Source organism: Nicotiana tomentosiformis, chromosome 1 (genome assembly GCF_000390325.3).
Source record: "Nicotiana tomentosiformis chromosome 1, ASM39032v3, whole genome shotgun sequence".
In the NCBI taxonomy this organism is placed as follows: domain Eukaryota; kingdom Viridiplantae; phylum Streptophyta; class Magnoliopsida; order Solanales; family Solanaceae; genus Nicotiana; species Nicotiana tomentosiformis.
In genome coordinates, this window is record NC_090812.1 from 48,043,154 (window position 1) to 48,064,806 (window position 21,653).

Consider the following 21,653-nt stretch of genomic DNA (forward strand, 5'->3'; position numbering starts at 1 on the left):
ATAATTATATTTGAGAATTCGATTCATTTGTTTCTAACACGATTCGTTTAAAATTTTTAATCATACGAAGTAGTAATATCTATGTCCTTAGAGTTTAAATTCTAGTTTATACAATTATGTCATTTATTAAGTAAGTAATAAATCTCTCGATAAATATTGATAGTTTAAAAAATATTAATTAATTAGCTATTACAAATTAAAATAATTGGGTAAAGAAATCGTAAAGAAATCTTTACAATGGCAGTGCCTATAATTTAAATCTTTCTTTTTATAGTTTCTAACAAAATATCATACTATATACTATATAATTGCAATAAATTTCCTTAGGAATAAAGGGAAAGGTAGGACCTGCATCCAATAACTAAGCTACTGAAACGCTATTAAAAACTCATTAATTTGCCCCAATTCAATTTTCCCTCTTCTTCCCGCTCACTATATTCCAACTCATTTTCTTTCAAAACCAATATTGTTCCAAACATCTGAAACAGCGAACAGAGGAGTAAAGACTAAAGAGCTGCTAGCGATGGTGGGAGGCAACACATTTGCCAAGACCATTTGCTCAATCTGCTATGAGGATCTCAAACCTATAGTCGAAGACCTTCAATCCATTTCTCTTTGCGGCCATGTCTTTCACGAGCTTTGGTTAGTCCGTTGTATACATCTTTATGTATTTGTGAAAAGATTTCATGATTTTAATTGGGTAACCTTGTTTTGAATTTTTAATTAGTTAAGATTTGAAAATATTTGAAGTCTTGTATTGGGTATCATTGGTTTGGAGTCTGCTTTTTATAAAAGTAAAAATTATTTGAAGACTTGTATTGGGCTGCAATTAGTTTAAAATTGAAAATATCTAAACGCTTTGAATGGGTATTCTTGGTTTGGAATATACTCTGGTTAAAGATCATTTATTTACCTAAACGGATACTTTTTGCACAGGACTTGTATTTAGCATACCTTGGTTAGGTTTTTAATTGGTTAGGAATTGAAAATATTTGAACACTTGTATTGGCCTATTGGGTATCATTGGTTTGGATTGTACATGGTTAAAGATTGATTTTTTTTTAGACTTGTATTGGTTTCCTTGATTAAATTTGAAAATATATGAAAACTTGTATTGTGTATTCCTGGTTTGAATTGTACTTAGTTTGAAATTGAAAATATCTTGTATTAGGTATCCATCGTTTGGATTGTACTTGGCTAAATATCATTGCTTTACCCAGGGGTGGAGCTAGGAGCCTGGAAATGGGTTCGATCTAACCCAATAACTTTTGCTCAGATTGAACCCAATAACTTTTGTTCAAACAATGTATTTATACTAATTTTTTTTATTAAGTATGTACAAATATTAAATTTAGAACCCAATTAAAAGCACTTGAAATCATTGTTAAAATTCAGAATCCACAAAGTTGAAATCTTAGCTCCGCCTCTGGCTTTACCTAAAATTGTACTTGTTATGAATATTTTTCCAGGAGTTCATCAGCATGAATAAATTCATTTGCTTCAATGTTATTATGGTCAGGTCTACTGTCCTATGAAAATATCCTTCTATAGGGTGGATGCAGAACTTTGCCAGCATGTGTGTGTGTGTGTGTGTGTGTGATATTACTTTCCCACCAATGCCATAGGGTGGAGTGGGTGCAAGGGTACTTTATACTTATTGACTCATGATTTTGAATCCTCTACTTGTCTATCTGGATAGAACTATAGGGATTTCCCTTGTGTCTTTGATACAGTTGTTTCTGCCTCTGACATGTTATGGTTCTAAAAACCAGTCTTCAGCAATGGTTTGAGTATTGTACAAATGGAAAGAAGAAGAACTGTCCAGTTTGCAAACAGACTTGTACGGAGAAAAACACAAATAGGCTTTATTTCCAATCAGTCGGTGATCCAAATGATCCTAGTTTCTCCCAACAATCACATGACCTTGAGGGGAGTCCTTGCGAATTGCGCGATGAGGTCAAAAGGTTGGAGGGGAAAGTTTTAAAACTGGCTTCTACTCTGGAACAGCAACAGAAAGATCTCAAAGAAGTTAATGTTGAGGTAAATGGTTAATCTTTTTTCTGTTTTGGTTGCTTTTACTTTGCAGTATACAAAGTTTGGAGTTGCATACTACAACAACAACAACAACAACAACAACAACAACAACAACAACAACAACCCAGTATAATCCCACTAGTGGGGTCTGGGGAGGGTAGTGGGTACGCAGACTTTACCCCTACCCTGGGGTAGAGAGGCTGTTTCCGATAGACCCTCGGCTCCCTCTCTCCAAGAATTCCCCTCCTTGCTCTTGGGGTGACTCGAACTCACAACCTCTTGGTTGGAAGTGGAGGGTGCTCACCACTAGAGCAACCCACTCTTGTCTTTGGAGTTGCATACTGGTTATGCTATTCACTATACTTTTATTCGTGAAATGAGAATGGATTTAGGTATGTTGTTCTGACTCAAAAAGGATTAGAAATATAATATTTCAATTGTGGAGTTGTTCCAGTATCAATTATTATTAGGCTAATGTTCTAAAACAGTCATATTCTGCCCAAAACCAAATATTTCTTGCGAGGAAATAGAACAAGTTTGAGAAATGCCCTGTGGTGATTGCTGGTTCTTATCTAGTACAGTAGAGCGTTCTTAAGAATGTCTGCTTCCAAATCATGCTTCTTAAGATTTCATGTATCACATTCTTTTTCTCATCTAATTTTTGTTAGTACTGGGAATTTTTCAGTTGTTCACCTGCAAAGAGCAGTTGAAAGTAGAAGTATCTATAAAGAATGAAGCTAAAAAACAGAAGACATCAATTCAGCAGCTGCTTAATCTTAAATCTCAGGTAGATGTTTTGCCTCTTGATTTGTTGCAAGTACATTTGGCATGGCACTGATTGCCTTTATGCTTTGGGGAAATTTGTGTTGCAGGAGCTAGATCAATCAACCTCGGAATGCAGGAGACTGCAAGAAAGAAATATGGCCCTAGCTAAGGAGCTCGCAGCACTCAAGCTGTAAGTGGATTATATTAAGGGCAGCAATAATTTATCCTATTTTTGTTGTACTACAATTTGTTATGACTTTTCATTTATGGTTCTTGTCTTCAGAGTCTGTGATGTGAACTTGGGCGAAGAAGAGGTCTTGAAGCTTGCTTCACTGGGCAATGAGGCCAACAGTAAAGAGACAATTGACGTCTTGAAGAAGTCACTGGTCATGCGTAACAAGTAAATTTTTTATGTTTGGAGTTGCTTTTATTTATGAAATTATTTTAATCCCAACATCAGCCTATACAGATGATTTCTGCTATCTAGTAATGCAACACTTTGCTCTAGAAATATTTGTGTTATCAGCAGATCTGTAGATATCTTCTTTGGTAATTGATTACCATGGGAAAAGCTGAAATATACTTTGCGTGCCACATTTTGAGTTTTCGCTTGAGCTCAGGCAAGTCATAATTGACAGGATACTAGAGATATGCAATGTGTAGGCATATGAAAAAGTCAATGCGTTAAGAAATAGGTTTCATGAACCTAGAATCTCTACTAAAACCCTTGTTTTCCTTAGGACTCTTAATACCCCAAGGACTGGTCGTCTGAAAGGAAGTTGGACTAAAGCTTCTAATCACAAAGTGCAAAATTAAAGTTTACACAATATGTCATGCTATAAATCTCTAAAAATAGTGCTATTTCTGAAGAAATAATGGCTTCTGTATGCTCTGTAGGTAATTGCAGTTAGTCAACCTTCTGTTACGTAGAGATGCAGACTAGTATTACAGAATTTTATTATTTTCTTCGAGAAAGCTCTATTAAGAAGATAAATGGGGATGGGGTATGTTGTAAATTGCTCACTTGTCTTTGGACATGTATTAGGACAATGCCCATAAAGTACTATGGCCGAAATTTTGATCTATCAAAAAAAAGTATTGTGGTTGAGATTTAGGAAAAGAGTTTTCTTTTTCGTAAAAAGCTTATCTTTTTACATGGTAAAGTTATTTTCCTGTGCTTTGAGCTGTATACTTTGTGAATTATAGTGACCTGCTTCTATCCGGCACATTAGCAGTCTTTATCTTCAAGTTGTATGTTTGATGCTATCATTGTGTGCTCTGGCAGGAGTTACAAAGAATTGATGACCAAATGCAATACTCTTGGGAGGGGAGAGGCTCGTTCTCTTAGTAAACTTGAGAAGGCTCTAGAGAAGATAGATAAGCTCAAGGTAAGTGCTTGATGTCCTCAATCCAATTAAGTTAATTTTGTTTTTAACTTTGAGGATGCTTCAATATGCTACTATTAATAGGCAAGGGTCCAAGAGCTTGAGATGGCTGTTGAAGGAAGAGACAATGGAATTTTGAGAACTTTGAGAGTATCCAAGAAATCTGAAGTTGAATCCGGAAAAAGTTTTAGGAAAGAACTGAAAGGTGACAAGTGCCCTTATGAAAATAAAAAAAAGACACTTGCTGAGGCAGAAGTAGATTTGCATCAGTTCACTGTCTCTGGTCATGATTCTAGCCCACAGAGAAAAAGAAAGCTTGTGTCTAATGATGGAAGTGAAAAATATACATCAGATTATATAACAGCTCATAGTCTTGATCAAGATAATCAGGAGAAAGACTCTTCCCAGAAAAATAAGGATAGAGGCATTTCGGAGACTCCCAGTTATGTGCATGACGTATCAAATCGAAAACTGAATCTACCAATTGACAATAAGAAGGCAGTCGATGATAGAGTTTTCTCAAGGTTGGAGGCAACTTCGAAGACAGCAGGTGGAACTCAAGTACAGGTATCAGATAGCAAGGATGAACTCTCAGGCTCAAGGAGTTGTGGCAAGAGGAGTACAGTAAACATGTCACCTGTAACTATTCTTGATGATGATGATCTTCTCCCTCTAGATGACTTTACTAAGCGTCAGCCATCATTTCTCATCAGAAAAGGGACTTCATCGCCAGCTTTACTTGCTGAACCAGGTCTCTCTCTCTATCAACTTGTCTCCTTATCACTTTAGCTTCGACTATTTTATCAACTTGTCTCCTTATCACCTTATCTTGTTGATGTTACTACGTGTTGTGTCTGCTTCTTCTACTTTTACCTTGAGGGGGTGGAGGGTCTATCGGAAATATCCTCTCTACCTTCACAAGGTAGGGGTAAGGTCTGCGTACACCCTCCCCTCCTCCCGTTAACCTCACTTTATGGGATTACACTGGATTTATTGTGTATATATATATGATCATATATATATATATATATATATATATATATATATATATATATATATATATATATATATATGATCTTTGATGTTGACGAGCTGGAAAAATCTTCAGTAGTTTAGATGGCTAGGAGCAATGATTATTTGTTAACAAATGATCTTATTCACTCTTCAGCAAAGTCTTTTAAACTTTATTTATCCCTGAATTTTAATTCAATTTTTGATATGAATTGCCCGTAGTTTTATTGACCCCTCTGCTCTGGCTTTTCTCGTGGGAGATCATGAAAATCACTCTTATTCTGTTATGGAAAAGAAAATTACGTCATGACATAGGTTCTCCTACTTTATAATAACTATGTGTCAATCCCTTTTTAGTTGGGGTCAGCTAAGCTATATGAATCCTCACTATTAGGTTGTTTGACATTGTAAGTATAAAATTTTCAGGAGACAACTGCTTCTCTGGTGGATTATTAGGTCCAGATGGAACCAACTGGCACTTGGGAAGATGGTGTAAGAAGGTGCAGAACAAGGGATCTGCAGGGTTGCAAGGATCAAATGCAAATTCTGGTGATTTGATTTCTGTGGGAGCTGATGGCAGAGGTGGTAGGATTAAAGTTCTGCGATCAATAAATCAGGCCTCGTTGGTGAGTGATAACTCATCCTCTGACTTACAAATGTATATGTGCAGTTATTCTCCTACTTTCTGTCGTCGTATTCAAATTAAGTAGCTTTACTTAGTAAGCTGTCTGCAGAGTCCACTGCGGATCTTTCCCATAATTCAGCATGAGATGTCAGCGTCATAACCCTGAGTAGCATTCTCTCTCATCTTCAACACTTAATATTCCTCTGGGAGGATCTGATATCATCTTTCTCTTACCTTGGGTTGAATTTTGGAAAAAAAAAACGAAAGTTTCGTTATTTTATTGATTTTTTATCTCTATTTCTTATTTTTCAGATCCTAATTAAGTGCATTTATCAATGCTCCTTTTATATGAAATCATGCTCTACGTTGTAAAAATATTGTATGGAGAATAAGAATTAGCTTGAGGCATATCAAAGACACTGTACTTAAGGATGTTTCGTCCACTCAATGGTAAATAAAATTAGGCATATCCCCCAAGATTCAACAAGCTCTTCTAGTATAAACTAGGAGCAGAAACAACAGAGATTAATCAAGAGAAAACCCAGCACAATAAAAGAATATGAGAAGAAAAGTATTTACTTTTTCTACTTTTTTCACACTTTTCTACAATGAACACAAGACTATATATATATATAGTCCAAAATAGAATGCATCTGATTATTAAGAAACAAACATTATCATTAGTAAATTAAAATGTTTTTAAATATCATGAAAATATCAATAGTATTTAGACTAGTAAATTGTCAGTTACTTTTGTCACAATAACGTTCAAGAATTAAAGGCTATTAATGCTTTTGAAATGAAAGAAATGCTAGCCATTAAGGCTATTAAGAAAGGTCAAAGCCAACTTTTCAAGACCAACTTTTGGTAACGTAAATATCAATGATATATAGCCATTCAAAGTTAATAAAGATATTGAAGTCAAAACTATTCAATTTTTTCTGTTACATACAGTAAAATATATTCAAATTGATTAGTATAAAGACCCATTAATATAATATTAAAAGAATGAACCTAGACATCAATTTGAATATTTCTTTTTGAGTTATCAAAATTATTTTTCTAACAATCATCCACATAACTCAAAAAGTATATTAAGTAATAGAGTGAAATAAAAAGCTTCGTTGGGTTTTAGAAATGAGCATAATGCGTCGAATCTGGTGTCTCTTGGATTATGAACCTGACCTAGATAAAATAAGAATAAACTTACAGAACAATTGGTCAAGTTTAAAACTTTCATGAACCAAGAATTCTTTTGTAAGTTTAGTGTTTGTTGTTTGTTGCGGTTTTGCGCTAATAGGCCATGCGTGCGCCTCGTTTTTATGAGTGCTCTAGAAATTTTTACCATTAATTTCATAGGATGGGGGATTGTTAAAAAAATAATTTTGATAACTCAAAAAGAAATATTTAAATTGATATCGTGATTCATTCTTTTAATATTATATTAATGAGTTTTTATTATACTAATCAATTTGAATATATTTTATTGTATATAACAGAAAATTTGAATAGTTTTGGCTTCAATGTGTTTATTAACTTTGAATGGCTATCATTGATATTTCAGTTACCAAACGTTGATTTTGAAAAAGTTGGCTTTGACCTTTCTTGATAGCCTTAATGGCTAACGTTTCTTTCATTTCAAAAGCCTTAATGACTTTTAATTCTTAAACGTTATTGTGACAAAAGTAGCTGTCAATTTACTACTCTTAATGCTATTGATATTTTCATGACATTTAAAAACGTTTTCATTTACTAATGATAACATTTGTTTCTTAACAATCAGATACATTCTATTTTGGAATATATATATATATATATAGTCTTGTGTTCATTTTAGAAAAGTGTGAAAAAGTAAAAACTTTTCTTCTCATATTCTTTTATTGTGCTGGGTTTTCTTTTGATTAATCTTTGTTGTTTCTGCTCCTAGTTTATACTAGAAGAGCTTGTTGAATCTCGGGGGATACGTCTAATTTTGTTTATCACTGTATGTGCGAATATCCATAAGGATAGTGTGCTTGACACGCCTCTTATTAGTTCTTTGTTGAAGTATTGATTAATATGAGTAATACAATATCGGGGTAGGCTGCCTACATCACACTCCTTGGATGTAGCCCTTCCCTAGATCCTGTGTGAACGCGGTCTGTCCTTGTATCAACTTCCTAATCTTTTGGTTTATCTGGATTTCATTTATCAATTGGTAAATCATACTTCTCGGAATTTGAGAAAAAAGGTAGACTTATATTAGTACTAATTATTTGACTATTAATAAGCTCTTTTCTGGTAGAAACCTTCATATTTGGTTTAAAACCATGCGGTTTCCAGATATCTATGACACATTTATCAGGAAGAATACCATTCAGTCTTCATAACTAAATTCTCAGTGATGCAATGCTGTATACATGTTGAGTAAATATTGTAACCGTGAAGTGTTCACTGTTCAGCATTGTTACTTCTTGTTTATGAGCAAATACCTTTCTTATTATATGGTAAAGATTTGTATCCACATTCCTTTACAGCAATGTTGCTCTTTGATTTTATAACATTAAAGCTGTTTCTGCTGCTCTGACATGGACGCTTTCAGATTAATGTCTAATAAATTTTAGTGTTACTAGGCTGTTCAAGTTTCCACAGAGATGATCTGAGTTTGCCAATTGGTATTAACTTATATGTCATGGTTGAAGTTAAAAGTAATTTAAGTAGTTAAAGAGCAGTCTGCTTCTTTCTAAATTCTCATCTGGGGCGCTGGGGTGTCACACCTCAGCCAAAGTGTTAAGGGTGTTCCAGAATATAAGAAGAGAATGGGAGGACAATTTAGTTATCATCCAACAGCTTATGATTGCTTAAACCTTTGTGAGCTCAACTACAGAGGCCTGACAATAAAGACCAAGATTGTAGTAGTATCTTCGGAAGCATAAGGTCTAACTTCTAACCATCTTGGCAACTTTTGTTGGAAAATACTTTCTTGTGATGGTGTCCAAGTAGTTCTTTCCGGGTATGCAAATTCTGCATTTGCGTTCATAACTAGATCCTCTGCTTCTTGGTCATGCATTGTTCCTTTCGGTTATGTATGCTTGTTTAGAGCATCTTAAACACCTAATATATATGTTTTCTATTTTGGAACTGTCAATGAAAGGGTTAATGTTTGAATGTGGAAGTTTATTTTTTGTTCTTTACTTCCTGAGCAGGACAATAAGGAAAGTACAACCTTAGTAAAGAGATGCAAATTCGGCACGAAAGCAAGTAATGTCCAGTCTCAAGGATGCTTGCAAATAGAACATTTCTTCGGCAGGGCTCGTCAATAGCTCTATGCTCAATGGCACTTGTAGAATTACATCTTGTAAATTATTCATAATGAAGAGCGAGCAGCCATTCATTTTCCAGCTTTTAGAAATCTTGCTAGCTAGACCAGTTTTTTCCTATCTTTTGACTGAAAGTTACAGAAACAAAGAGATCAATGTGTTGTAAGGAAACTGGCATCCCTTGTAGTTTAGAACTTGTAAGAGAAAGGAAGCAGTGCATTTTTTCCAAGAACGCGCTTATTTCTGCTGTTGCTTACTACAAAAAGGCAATGCTGAAATTTAGTCCTTTTTTTAATGTTATTATAGATCCATTACAACAGATAAATTGCAGTGTTCTGTTGGCTTTGATGTTGAGTTATTTTCATGTGTATACTTAGTTTAGTTTTGATTGTAGAAACAAATTTAACTGAATCTATTCAAATTGCATTAGTCAATTTGGTATGTTGATGGAAAAATAAGTATTAGAGGGGAAATGACACTTACATTGTATATGAAGGGAGGTAGTGTTTTTTCTTTCTAGAGTAAAGTTTACTTCAAGGGCAATTTTTAAAGATTTAATTAGTTTTCCTACTTGAAAGTAATTCTCATTTTGGCGTAGGTATCATTGTATCTGTAATAGTTTAAACACTACTAAAGAAACTCTTTACATGAATATTCATTAATCAAGCGTATGACTGTAGAGATGTATAAAACAGCTACATTTAGGCATAATTCCATATCTTGATAAAGAACTACTTGTCAAATTTCTAGTTTATGATTTCTCAAAACTCAAGGTTACTTGAACAAGTTGACATCAGATACAAAATAGTCCAAAACAGATACCAAACTATTTTTAATAAATTAAGACAGCAAGGTTTAGATTTTTAAGTCTGGTCATTTTAACTTTTGAAGCTTAAACTTCCTTGTATTATACTCTTGCTCATTCTTATCCCCCCTCTCTTTAATTTCTGCATCTGATTGTGACAATTCGAGGACACAATACAGTGCCATCTATCTGAATTTCTTCATTCCTTGAGTGTCAAATTTCTCAATGTCTAAAAAAGACCTGCAAATTCAGTATTGTGATTTGGAAACAATTATTTTCCTTTTTTATACATTGTAGTCAACACTGATTGATCTCTATCCTAATATTTTGGTATGAACATTACAAAGTGGGAAAAAAATAAAAATATCAGGACCATATCCTTTCTTTCTTCAATTGGTGATACTGCGATTTTGCCTCTCATTTCTCTCCTCTTTTTGTATTTTTATTTTTATTTTTTTAGTCGAAATATTTTATCTTCTATTTCTAGATAACTCTAGAAACTGTAACATTTTACAGTAAGGACCAAATCTATGTGCTTGTAAAAGATTCGATAGGGATTAATAGTTAATTATTCGTATTAGGAACATTCCAGTGGGATGAGTATTTAAGTTTATTACTACAGATTTCCTTAAACACGAGGTTGCCTGGATTAATACAGACTTGAAAATTAAAATGTATGTATACTGTTTGCTGTTTGGTGTAAACAGAAGAAAAACAAAGGTACCATTGCGTAATATAAGGGTCATTATTAATCCTGATTGACGACAAAAGACTAACCCATAAATATTAAAAGGACTAAACATACTCAAACTAACAGAAAAAAGCATCTCACGTTATATTTCGAGACTATATATCGCTAGTTCTAGTACTTTCTCTTAAAATTCTTTTACATCATTCACTGTACTGCATCTGTTATCATCAGTCAATATCATGATTTACTCAAATGTATAAACACTTGTAATTCCGTGACTAATTACTCAATTATTTAAAAGAAGGATCTTGACTCTTTAAGATTAAGATTTAGGACACAGAATTGTTGATATTGACACTTACAGAAAATTCAGGGTTTTGTGTGAATGAAATTTCTACGAAAACTCTATTACTCACATATATAATGCACGCGTGTGTGCTTTACAGCTCGCAAGTCTGACTTCTGTATGAGAAGTCCCAAGAAGCTTACAAGCATAGACAAAAGAATTGAATTTTTGGAAAAACATAATAATTAATAAAGAAGAAATAAAGAGATAAATTTGATGGAAAAAAAATTCCTTAATTGTCACTTTTGAGGCAAAAAACTAACAAACGGATTTTGAAAAAAATAATGTTTGAAGAAAAAAAGTTACTCTTTTTTTGGAAGATAATCCTTTTGATTTTTTTTTTTTGAGTCATCGGAATGAACAATTTCTTAATATGGAGCATTTCAGCCCTCCAGTAAAGCCTTGAGAAATTCCTTTTCTTAATACACTTATTCCCCAATTATCCGTGAAAATAGCACGGGCTAGTCAGTTTTTGAACTGGTAATTGAAAAATAGCCACTATTTTGCTGTAACACGAAAAGTTCCAGCATAATATACTGGAGATTGGAGCACATGTGTATGAACTCCCATCATATTATGCTAAAACTCCAGCACATAGAAGTTCCAGCATAATATACTAGAGATTGGAGCACCTGCGTATGAACTTCCAACATATTATGCTGGAACTCCAGTATATTATGCTTGAAGTTCACATATAAAAAAGTGGAAATTTTACCTCCTATATCAAAGGTATACACCCTATTTATTATAAATCAAAATCATTTTAAAATATTATTTTCTATAACTACCTTTTATATTTTATAGCAAAATAAGTATTTATGGTATATTACCATTGATGCATGAAATATGCTATTATGTTTTCCCTATCTCTTAGATAGCCGGGCATACCTATTTTAAAGGTGATTGCCGTTACTGTATTCATGAATACATGACGCGAATACATGTGAATACATGCGCATACAGCTGGATTGCCCTGATTTTAGGCATTTTTACTACTGTATTCATGAATACAGTAGCGCGAATACATTTGAATACATGCGCGTACAACTAGACTGCCTGATTTTAGGCGCTTTTTGCTGCTGTATTCATGAATACATGGCGCGAATACATGTGAATACAACGGGACGACCCTGATTTTAGGCGCTTTTTACTGATGTATTCATAAATACATCAGCGCGAATACATGTGAATACATGCGCGTACAACTGGGTTGCCTTGATTTTAGGCGCTTTTTGCTGCTGTATTCATGAATACATGGCGCGAATACATGTGAATACATGCGCGTACAGCTGGACTACCCTGATTTTTAGGCGCTGCGAATACATCGAATACACTACCGTAATAACTGAATAGTAGCTATAGGAAGTAATTTTGTATATGGTAGCTATAAGAAGTTAATAGCCACTAAACAATAGTGGTTTCTGAAAATTTCTCTAAAAAATTTGAACTCTAGTATATTATGCTGGAATATTTTCTGAATTTTGAACAGTGTTTTCGTTCAGATTTATCTTTACATGAAAAGTGGCTAAATTTCGATTACTTTTGAAAATGTGGTTATTTTCAATTACCACTTATAAATCTGACTATTTTTGAATTTTGGCCCCTTTCTTCTGGAGCTACTCTAAATTGGCTCATCATGCACTAACATATGTACTTCCATAGGACTTCACAAAACCCTCTAGACATTTTTACTATTTAAAGGGTGATGAATTAAGAAAATATGAAAGATGACCAAAGTATAGATCCATCAACTATTCTACAACAACGTAAAAGAAACTAAGCAAAGATAAATAAAATATAAATCAACACGAATGGAAAGATATTAACCAAGTTGGGATTTAAAAATAAAGGCTATAGAAGATTAAATATTCAAAAGGATAAATCTAAATCATACGACAGAAAACATATTCAATACATTGTAGTTTGCTACTCATAATCGCTAGAATACCTTGTGTCTTGCTAATGAATATGCCAGAAGCAATTTAGTTTCAATATGAGTAGCATAATAAGTTTGGAAATTAGGATTTTGAGTTTAATTACTTGTTGTAACCATTTTAAATAATTTCAAGACCGAAAAAAAAATTTAATGCATTATTATTTTTAAACTTTATATATAAATATATTTTATTTACATGTGGAATAAAATATATCTATATAAAGGGCAACCCGGTGCACTAAGCTCCCGCTATGCGCGGGGTCCGGGGAAGTGCCGGACCACAATGGCCTATTGTACGCAACCTTACCCTGTATTTCTACAAGAGGTTGTTTCCACGGCTTGAACCTGTGATCTCCTTGCTGCCATGTCACCTGGAGGTCACGGGTTCAAGCCGTGGAAACAACCTCTTTTAGAAATGCAGGGTAAGATTGCGTATAATAGACCCTTGTGGTTCGGCCCTTTCCCGGATCCAGCGCATAGCGGGAGCTTAGTGCTCCGGGCTGCCCTTTATATAAATATATTTTATTTCACATGTAAATTTATTCGGTATGGTTCAGTATTTTTTCGTTTATTTTCATAAAATAAAAACATACCATAATTATCGGTACGGATATAGATTATATAAAAATCGACAATTTTATTAAAAGAAACCTTAAAAAAAATTTAATACAGTACGGTACGATCAATTTATTCGATTTTTAAATATCTATCGAAACCCTAACTCACCATATATAATGCATGGATATTATCCGTACTTTACAGCTCGCAGGTATGACTTAGGGAAAAATTCCAAGAGAACTTAAAACGTAGCCAAAAAGAATTGGATTTAATTTAATTTATTGGAAAACAACCTGACAGGTGGGTCCAATTGAATCCCTAAGAAGGGCGAAATTCTTAGCTGACTTCCAAATATATACTCCATGCGAGTCAACAGATCAGCTAGCCTTTGACTTCATTAACTTAAAAGTATTTATTTATTTAGTAAAAGTAAGATTCAAGATGAAAAGATTGACTCATGCCCATGCGTGGAGCTAACGTCTCAAACATGGATTTTGCTTTGAACCTTACCTTTGTCTAAAGTATTTATAACAATTTTTTTCTCTCATGCTTTTGAACTTTTTATTTTCTATGATTTGATTGATGCAAAAAGTTGAGTAATTATACATATTTGGACGTCAAACAGCCTTTTCTTCAACTAGTACAATATTTAGTTCTTTAATTAAAATATTGTATTTTATGGTAATTCTTTTTATTTAGCTTCTGCTTGCTTAAAGTTTATTTTTAAAAGTTTGTTATTCAAATAAAAATTGATATAATTTTGAATGACACTCCCCAGACCCCACTAGTAAAATTATATTGGGTTATTGTTGTTGTTGTTGTTGTTGTTGTTCTCTTTAAATAAACTTCACATTTTGTATTCGTCTTTGATGATGCTACAATTTTGCATGATCTGATAAAAGGCAAATAGGTGTAGCCGTGTAGGCACACCCAACTTGATATACATAAAATTCTCTCTCTTTCTCTCTCTCTCTATATATATATATATATATATATATATATATATATATATATATTTATACTAAATTCAAACTTATTATCACAAAGAATAATATCTAATATTTACTGAATTAAAATTTTGAATTCATCACTATTAGTAGCTATTTATCAAATGAAGAGTGATGGGAAAACTAATGTAGCTACGTGACTTTCAAGCATAGACATTTTCAAATTGATACCTCTTAAAACAACAAAGAAAAAATATTCTAAGTTATTTGGACAGTCACGTTGGCATATATGTTACGCGTAGCACGTGGACGTTTCAGGTTTGGCAGCCAAATTTCTGCGGCATAAACTGGCTTTTGTTTTGGCTAAAAATCATATTAAATGTGGCCATGAGCGTCTGAAGCTTAACTTTCAAAGTTAGAAAAACATATATAATGATACCAACATTCCTATTGTCTTTGACAAAATAGAGCCATGACATACCTAATTGATCTATGCTTATAGTAGGTAACTATAGGCATCACATAAAGGTCTGGATTTAGATGTGTGATTCTCGATTGTCCATGATAATATTTTTGCATATTAATTTAAAGTCAATTACCAAAACACTTTAATAAATGACCAAAGTTTTTTGAAAGTTCGTGCATTTGCGTAAAACTCAAAATTCTTTCTTATACTTAGTTTACATATAGAGTAATTTTAACTGTGGCCACACATGTATCTTATTTGCACCTATTGCTACAAAATATAGTAATTGACTTAATATATATATAGTACTGTGTATTCATTGATATAAAATTTTGAATCCGTCGATGTCTTCACGTATACATAGAGAAAAATGGGGTTGAAGTCTTGATCAAAGGTAGACTAATAGTATGAAAATAGTTGGAGTTGAAATCAAAGGCCGGACTCACCAGGTCATCTAGCCAGCAAGCATGCAAATATTATTGCTTAAGCTCCACGTAAATGGCTTCTATTCACTTTTGTGACGAAGAAAGTCAAAATTCTATCCATTTTACACGCAATTACAAAAATTCTCAAACATTTGTGGAAAGAATTAAGAAACGAACAATTTTAAGCTTATGGATAAGCATCTCTTGATTATTAGGTTTTTGAAGTCCTTCTCTACCAACTACTAAACTATACTTAAATCTTTCTCAGTATGGACGCAATCTTACCTTGGATTGTGAAATCATTTCAAATCTCCAACTTTTTTCGTGATTGATATTACTAATAATTAATTAGTTAATTAATCTGCGGCATTGAGCTTAATCTGCCCATGCCCAAAGTATGGATGTGAAAATGCTTTATGCTTATTGTGGGAATGGTAGCATTAGTGTTTCGTTTGCTCCGTTGAATTATTAATTGTATTACTTTAATCTTTTTTTTCAGCTATCATCATTCGTAATCTAATAAGCATAATGGTTAATTTCGGAGATTCCACTCAGGTTGACAAGAAATTTATTTGAGAAATGAAGTTTCTTCAATATAATGATCCTTCGGTATTTGATACAAAGAAAATGAATGATTACTCTGTCTGTATTTTCGACTCTATACGGATATCTAAACTATTATTCTCTTTTTTGTATCTCAATGTAATTAAATTTTGTTTGGATAAGCGAGTAAGAACACGATAGAGCATGAAATTTTCTTCCTGGTACAAAGTAAAAGTAAGAGTACCTAAGAGCTTGATTACGGAGTCAAAACATTTATAAGTATGTTTTCCCTATATTGATTGTGTTGACTCTATATGATATTGACATAATTGATTACGGGTAATTGGAAAGAAAATTAGAGGACAAACAAATTAAATATATATATATATATATATATATAAAATTATGTGTCAAGATATGGATTTTGATTCATCAGTAGGCAAGATAAAGTAATTCCAAGTGGGATTTTAAGAAATGAACAAAACGAGTGATCTTCTCTGAATAACATATCATATGAAAGTCAAAGAATGATGAAGTTTCATTAATCGTATATTCATACAGTTAACCAACCGATCGAGAACGTCCAAAACTAATCTTGCATTGTCATATTTTCCATGTTTGGATCTAGACATTTAATGTAAAAACATTGAGTATGCCTCTTTCTCTCAAGTTTAATTTGATCTGCAAGGGATTGACCATTTGACCTAGTTTTCTACATCTTTGTAACTTTGCATCTAATTTAATATATTATTAAAATAATTAAATTCTATATACTGAAGGTATAAAAAATATTTACACTATTAGTTATTAAGTTATAAAGTAATTACAAGTAAATCTATTTCATAAACGTTGCTTGATAATGTGGTAAATATGATAACTTACTATCAGAGGTTAAACTAAATCGAGAACATAAAAAAATAATATTATATAATCAGTATATATGACTTAAATTCTTAACCGAAAAAATATACGTATGGTTCCTTGCAATACCATTGTTTCCGCATAAAGATTTGGTTAGGAAATGCAAATGATTTCGATTAGGGCAATATTATGTCCATAAGAATTTCTTGGTCGGTGCATTCAATAATTGAAACCAAAGGTTTTAATTGAGTTTCTGAATTCTAAAGGAACCGTCCCACATGAATCTTGGATTGTTTGATTCATCACAAGGAATTGGAACTACCCACGTTATCAAACACAAAAAATACACACACACACACACTCTAATCAGTCAAGTCCCAATTTTCCAGACGTGTCTTGTTGACCTCCCAAAAAAACAGGAACAAGCAATCCCCATTTCAAGTAATAGTCGGTACTGCAGAAACAATTCGTTTCTCGTTGTCACAAGTTATGTCCTCATTTTGGATATGAATAATTCTATTACTATACTTCCTTAATTCCGTCCTTGTACGGAATTCGGATTTAGTAGCTATTACTAAATGCCTGTTTTAATCAAACACATTTTACTGTATTGATCTTTTTTTTTTCCCATTCAAATTGTATAACTATAAATCTAGCGTATTCTATATTTTGAGAGAAGATCGAGTAATACCTTGGTAGTCCATGCAATAAACGAGCATATTCACCTTTGAACTACACTGATCGAGGGTCTAACTATAGTGCATGAAAGTTGAAACTCTGCTTGGAAGTACAATACAAGACATAAAATAGATAACTCTGCACCTTGGGCTATTAGTGGCGGATCTAGACTGTCCAACTTGTTAAGTCTAGCTCAAATTATATGTGTGTGCGCGCAGGTGGACAAAAAATTGAGACATAGATTAGGAGCAGAATTCATTGACTCTAAATTCTTTGGTCGCTACCGTTGGCAATCCCAAGATTTGGGCCACATAACTCGAGTTAATTAACAAGTATTTAGCACGTCAATTCTATTCAGGTTATTATTTAGTTAGTACCATGTCGATTGTCGAATGCTGCAAATAATTTGAAAATGCTAATTAATTATTAATAGACCCATCTTAAAAATATAATGACCAGCCCATAGAAAGCGGAAAAAAATTCAACAATAGTCTAGTTAACATAACATAGTCAAATTTTACTACTATATTATTCGATTTGTGTTTTAATGACCAATACAAGCTTCGAAAAGTCATGGATGCATTTTCTATGTGCTGCTTGTTGGGAAACTTCCTCTAACAAACAGAAACACAAGAATTAATTCCCCCACATTTTTACTATTTGATACCAAAATATTGTGATGAGCGAGGAATACGAGCCTAACCAAGACTAAGCCAAGCAGCCCATGATAATTAAGCCTCCATTCAAATGAAAAATCAAAGCACCATAGTACTTGAAAAATAAAAAAGAAATGAAAATAAAATACTAGTAGCTACTACCAAATTCAACCTTTTTTTCCTTCTCACGTGTAGCTTCTAGCTTGAAACATTAAATTTCATTTCAGACGCAAGCAATTACGACTGAATTAGTCAAATACCCACTCGTCTAACCAACAAAAAGAAAGAGGAAAAAAAAAGTAAGAATCATAGTTTCTTTCTTTTCTTGGGTACTTTTATTTTCCAAGCTTTTGAACATTGAAATAGACTTTTCTATTTTTATTGCCATCTAATATTCTCCTACGTTATTTGGTGTTTCGCTACTTCAGTCCTTCTCCCTATATATATCCCTCACTTATTCCTCATTCTCTTCCCAACACCACTACAAGCTAAGCAACCAGCTTTTCTATAGACAGAAGTAGTCACATATATATATATATATATATATTGATCCCATCTTCATTATCTTCTCCAATATTTTTTTTTAACTTTAAACTCGTTAAGAAAAATGGGATTTGAGAATGAGAAGAACAACTCAATCTTGTCTAAGCTCGCTACTAATGAAGAACATGGCGAAAACTCGCCATATTTCGATGGATGGAAAGCATACGATAACGATCCTTTTCACCCTTTGAAGAACCCTAATGGTGTTATCCAAATGGGTCTTGCAGAAAATCAGGTTTTTACTCAAACTTATGATTCAGAATTCCTTTATGATTTCTATGTTCTTCACTATATTTGCTTTCTCTGAATTAAGAAGATGATGGATGCTTATATATATATATATATAGTTCTCACCTCGGTTTGTCAAATTTGTTTGCAGCTTTGTTTTGACTTGATTGAGGAATGGATTAAGAGAAACCCAAACGCTTCAATTTGCACTACTGAAGGAATCAAGTCTTTCAGGGCCATTGCCAACTTCCAAGATTATCACGGCCTACCTGAATTCAGAAGAGTACGTATAGTATCACGCAACAGTCAGTTAAATTGCACTGATAATGTAAAACCTCGTCAGAATAATATGAGTTTAATTATATTATATTATATCTGTTGCAGGCTATTGCGAAATTTATGGAAAAAACAAGAGGGGGAAGGGTTACGTTTGATCCTGAGAGAGTAGTTATGGCTGGTGGTGCAACTGGAGCCAACGAAACAATTATATTTTGTTTGGCTGATGCAGGAGATGCATTCTTAGTACCTTCACCATATTACCCAGCGTATGTATTTTCATTTTACTTATTATATTTTCATTTTTTTTGCTTTCTTGCATTCTCTATAGAGTATATTTCGTTTTCCATATCTTTTTATGTTGATCATTACATTAAAGGAAAGTAAAAGAAACAAGAAATAATGTGGGAGTTTATTGTGTCTCTTTATGTTGGACGGCGTAACCATTGACTTGGAGAATTTAATCTTAATTGTCGGGTTCATCCACGTAAGCTCTTCAATTTTTCGTAATAATTTCCTTTAGTGGAATCCAGTTTGTTGGTGAAGTTGGATAAATATATAGCTCTATATTCACACTATTACATATCATTCTCGGTAGTTGATTCGGGAAAAATAAGAGAAATGGAATTAGTAATATAACAATTGTCGACAAGTAAGCCCCAAATAAAAAAGATGACTAAGGTACGTAGTGGTCAATTATTCTGAACTTTTTAGAGTAGTTGAGTACGCTCTTTCCTGCTTGACCATGACACTAACTATCGAGCTAATATGAAACTTTCAGACATTGATAACGACTTGTCAAAGATTTTAAAGATACTAGTCAAGATTGCTGCTCCACTTGTACATATTCTCTTGTTTCACTAAATAAGCAATTTAACAGTTTTAAGAAGAAAACAAAATAACGTGAAAGACTCACGTGGGGATGTTACAATACTTTTCTTTCTCTTTTTCAATTTGGTCAATTATTGTTCCATATATAGTACTCTTAACTAAAAAACATTTGGCAATTAACTAATGCAGATTTAACCGGGACTTAAGATGGAGAACTGGAGTACAACTCATTCCAATTCCTTGCGACAGCTCCAACAATTTCCAAATCACTACAAAAGCTGTGAAAGAAGCATATGAAAATGCCCAGAAATCAAACATCAAAGTCAAAGGCTTGATTTTGACCAACCCATCAAATCCATTAGGCACCACTTTGGACAGAGACACATTGAAAAGTCTCTTGACCTTCACCAACCAACATAACATCCACCTCGTTTGCGACGAAATTTACGCCGCAACTGTCTTCAGTACACCTCAATTCGTCAGCATTGCTGAAATTCTCAACGACGAAATGAGCCATTGCAACAAAGATTTGGTTCATATAGTCTACAGTCTTTCAAAAGACATGGGGTTACCAGGATTTAGAATTGGAATCGTATATTCTTTCAACGATACCGTCGTTAATTGTGCTAGAAAAATGTCGAGTTTCGGTCTAGTTTCTACTCAAACACAGCATTTGCTCGCTGAGATGTTGTCGGACGAAAAATTCGTCGCAAATTTTCTAGCTGAAAGCTCGAAGAGATTGGCGAAAAGACACATGCATTTCACTAACGGACTTGAAGAAGTTGGAATTAAATGCTTGAGAAGCAATGCGGGACTCTTTTGTTGGATGGATTTGCGACCACTTTTGGAAGAGTCAACTTTCGACGCTGAAATGTCGTTATGGAGAGTGATTATAAATGATGTGAAGCTTAATGTCTCGCCTGGGTCTTCATTTGATTGTCAAGAGCCAGGATTTTTCCGAGTTTGTTTCGCTAACATGGATGATGAAACTGTGGACATTGCGTTAGCGAGGATTCGGAGGTTTGTGGGTGTTAAGAAAAGTGGAGATGAGTCGACGGCGATGGAGAAGCAGCAGCAATGGAAAAAGAGCAATCTACGACTTAGTTTCTCGAAAAGAATGTTCGATGAAAGTGTTAATTTGTCACCACTTTCATCTCCTATTCCTCATTCACCACTCGTTCGAGCTAGAACTTAAAATGGAGGAATTAGTTTTTATTTTTATTTTTATTTTTATATAAGAAGAAGATAAAGGAAAAGAAAAGAAGAATGTAGTAGCATGATTCTTTTTTAGAAATAATTGTTATGTATTTACATGTACTGATCTATTTTGACATCATAATTTGTCTAATTAAATGCAGAAAGTCATGTGATCATGACTGAGGATTTGTTAAGAAATCAGAAAATGTTCTCAATGATCTTGGGATCTCTTAATTTCTTCGACTTTCTGGATTTGGTACAGGTAGAATTATGTAACACGATTACTTCTAGTTGATAAATATACTCCAGTTTTTATTTTGGTCATGTGCAGGTATGGGATTACTCCTGAAAATCTACATTCATCAACAGCATATATATTAGTACATCAATCAACGTGTATGCCAAATCCACATGTCAAGTTCTCAATAAAATTAAAAGTAATCAGATTTTGCAGTTTATGATTTTGCAAGGTTGTTTGAATAAGTTGACATAAGATATAAACTAGATCAAATGAATCGTCAGCAGCACGATATACATTTTAAAGTCC

At 33.4% G+C, this 21,653-nt stretch overlaps 2 protein-coding genes across 2 annotated transcripts; both read left to right on the forward strand.

Annotated features, from left to right (window-relative positions):
- Positions 1–344: 344 nt before the first annotated feature.
- Positions 345–9,553, forward strand: LOC104088222 (uncharacterized). Its single transcript, XM_009592865.4, has 9 exons — positions 345–642; positions 1,773–2,040; positions 2,720–2,821; positions 2,907–2,989; positions 3,083–3,199; positions 4,085–4,187; positions 4,269–4,935; positions 5,622–5,821; positions 9,006–9,553. Exons 1-9 carry the CDS (start codon positions 524–526, stop codon positions 9,120–9,122), a joined length of 1,776 nt encoding a protein of 591 aa, XP_009591160.1. The 5' UTR covers positions 345–523; the 3' UTR covers positions 9,123–9,553.
- Positions 9,554–18,523: 8,970 nt separating this feature from the next.
- LOC104088223 (1-aminocyclopropane-1-carboxylate synthase) lies at positions 18,524–21,137 on the forward strand. The gene is made up of 4 exons (XM_009592866.4): positions 18,524–18,809; positions 18,954–19,085; positions 19,187–19,347; positions 20,099–21,137. The coding sequence occupies exons 1-4, from the start codon at positions 18,639–18,641 to the stop codon at positions 21,102–21,104; spliced, it is 1,470 nt and encodes a 489-aa protein (XP_009591161.1). The 5' UTR covers positions 18,524–18,638; the 3' UTR covers positions 21,105–21,137.
- The last annotated feature ends 516 nt before the right edge of the window (positions 21,138–21,653 follow it).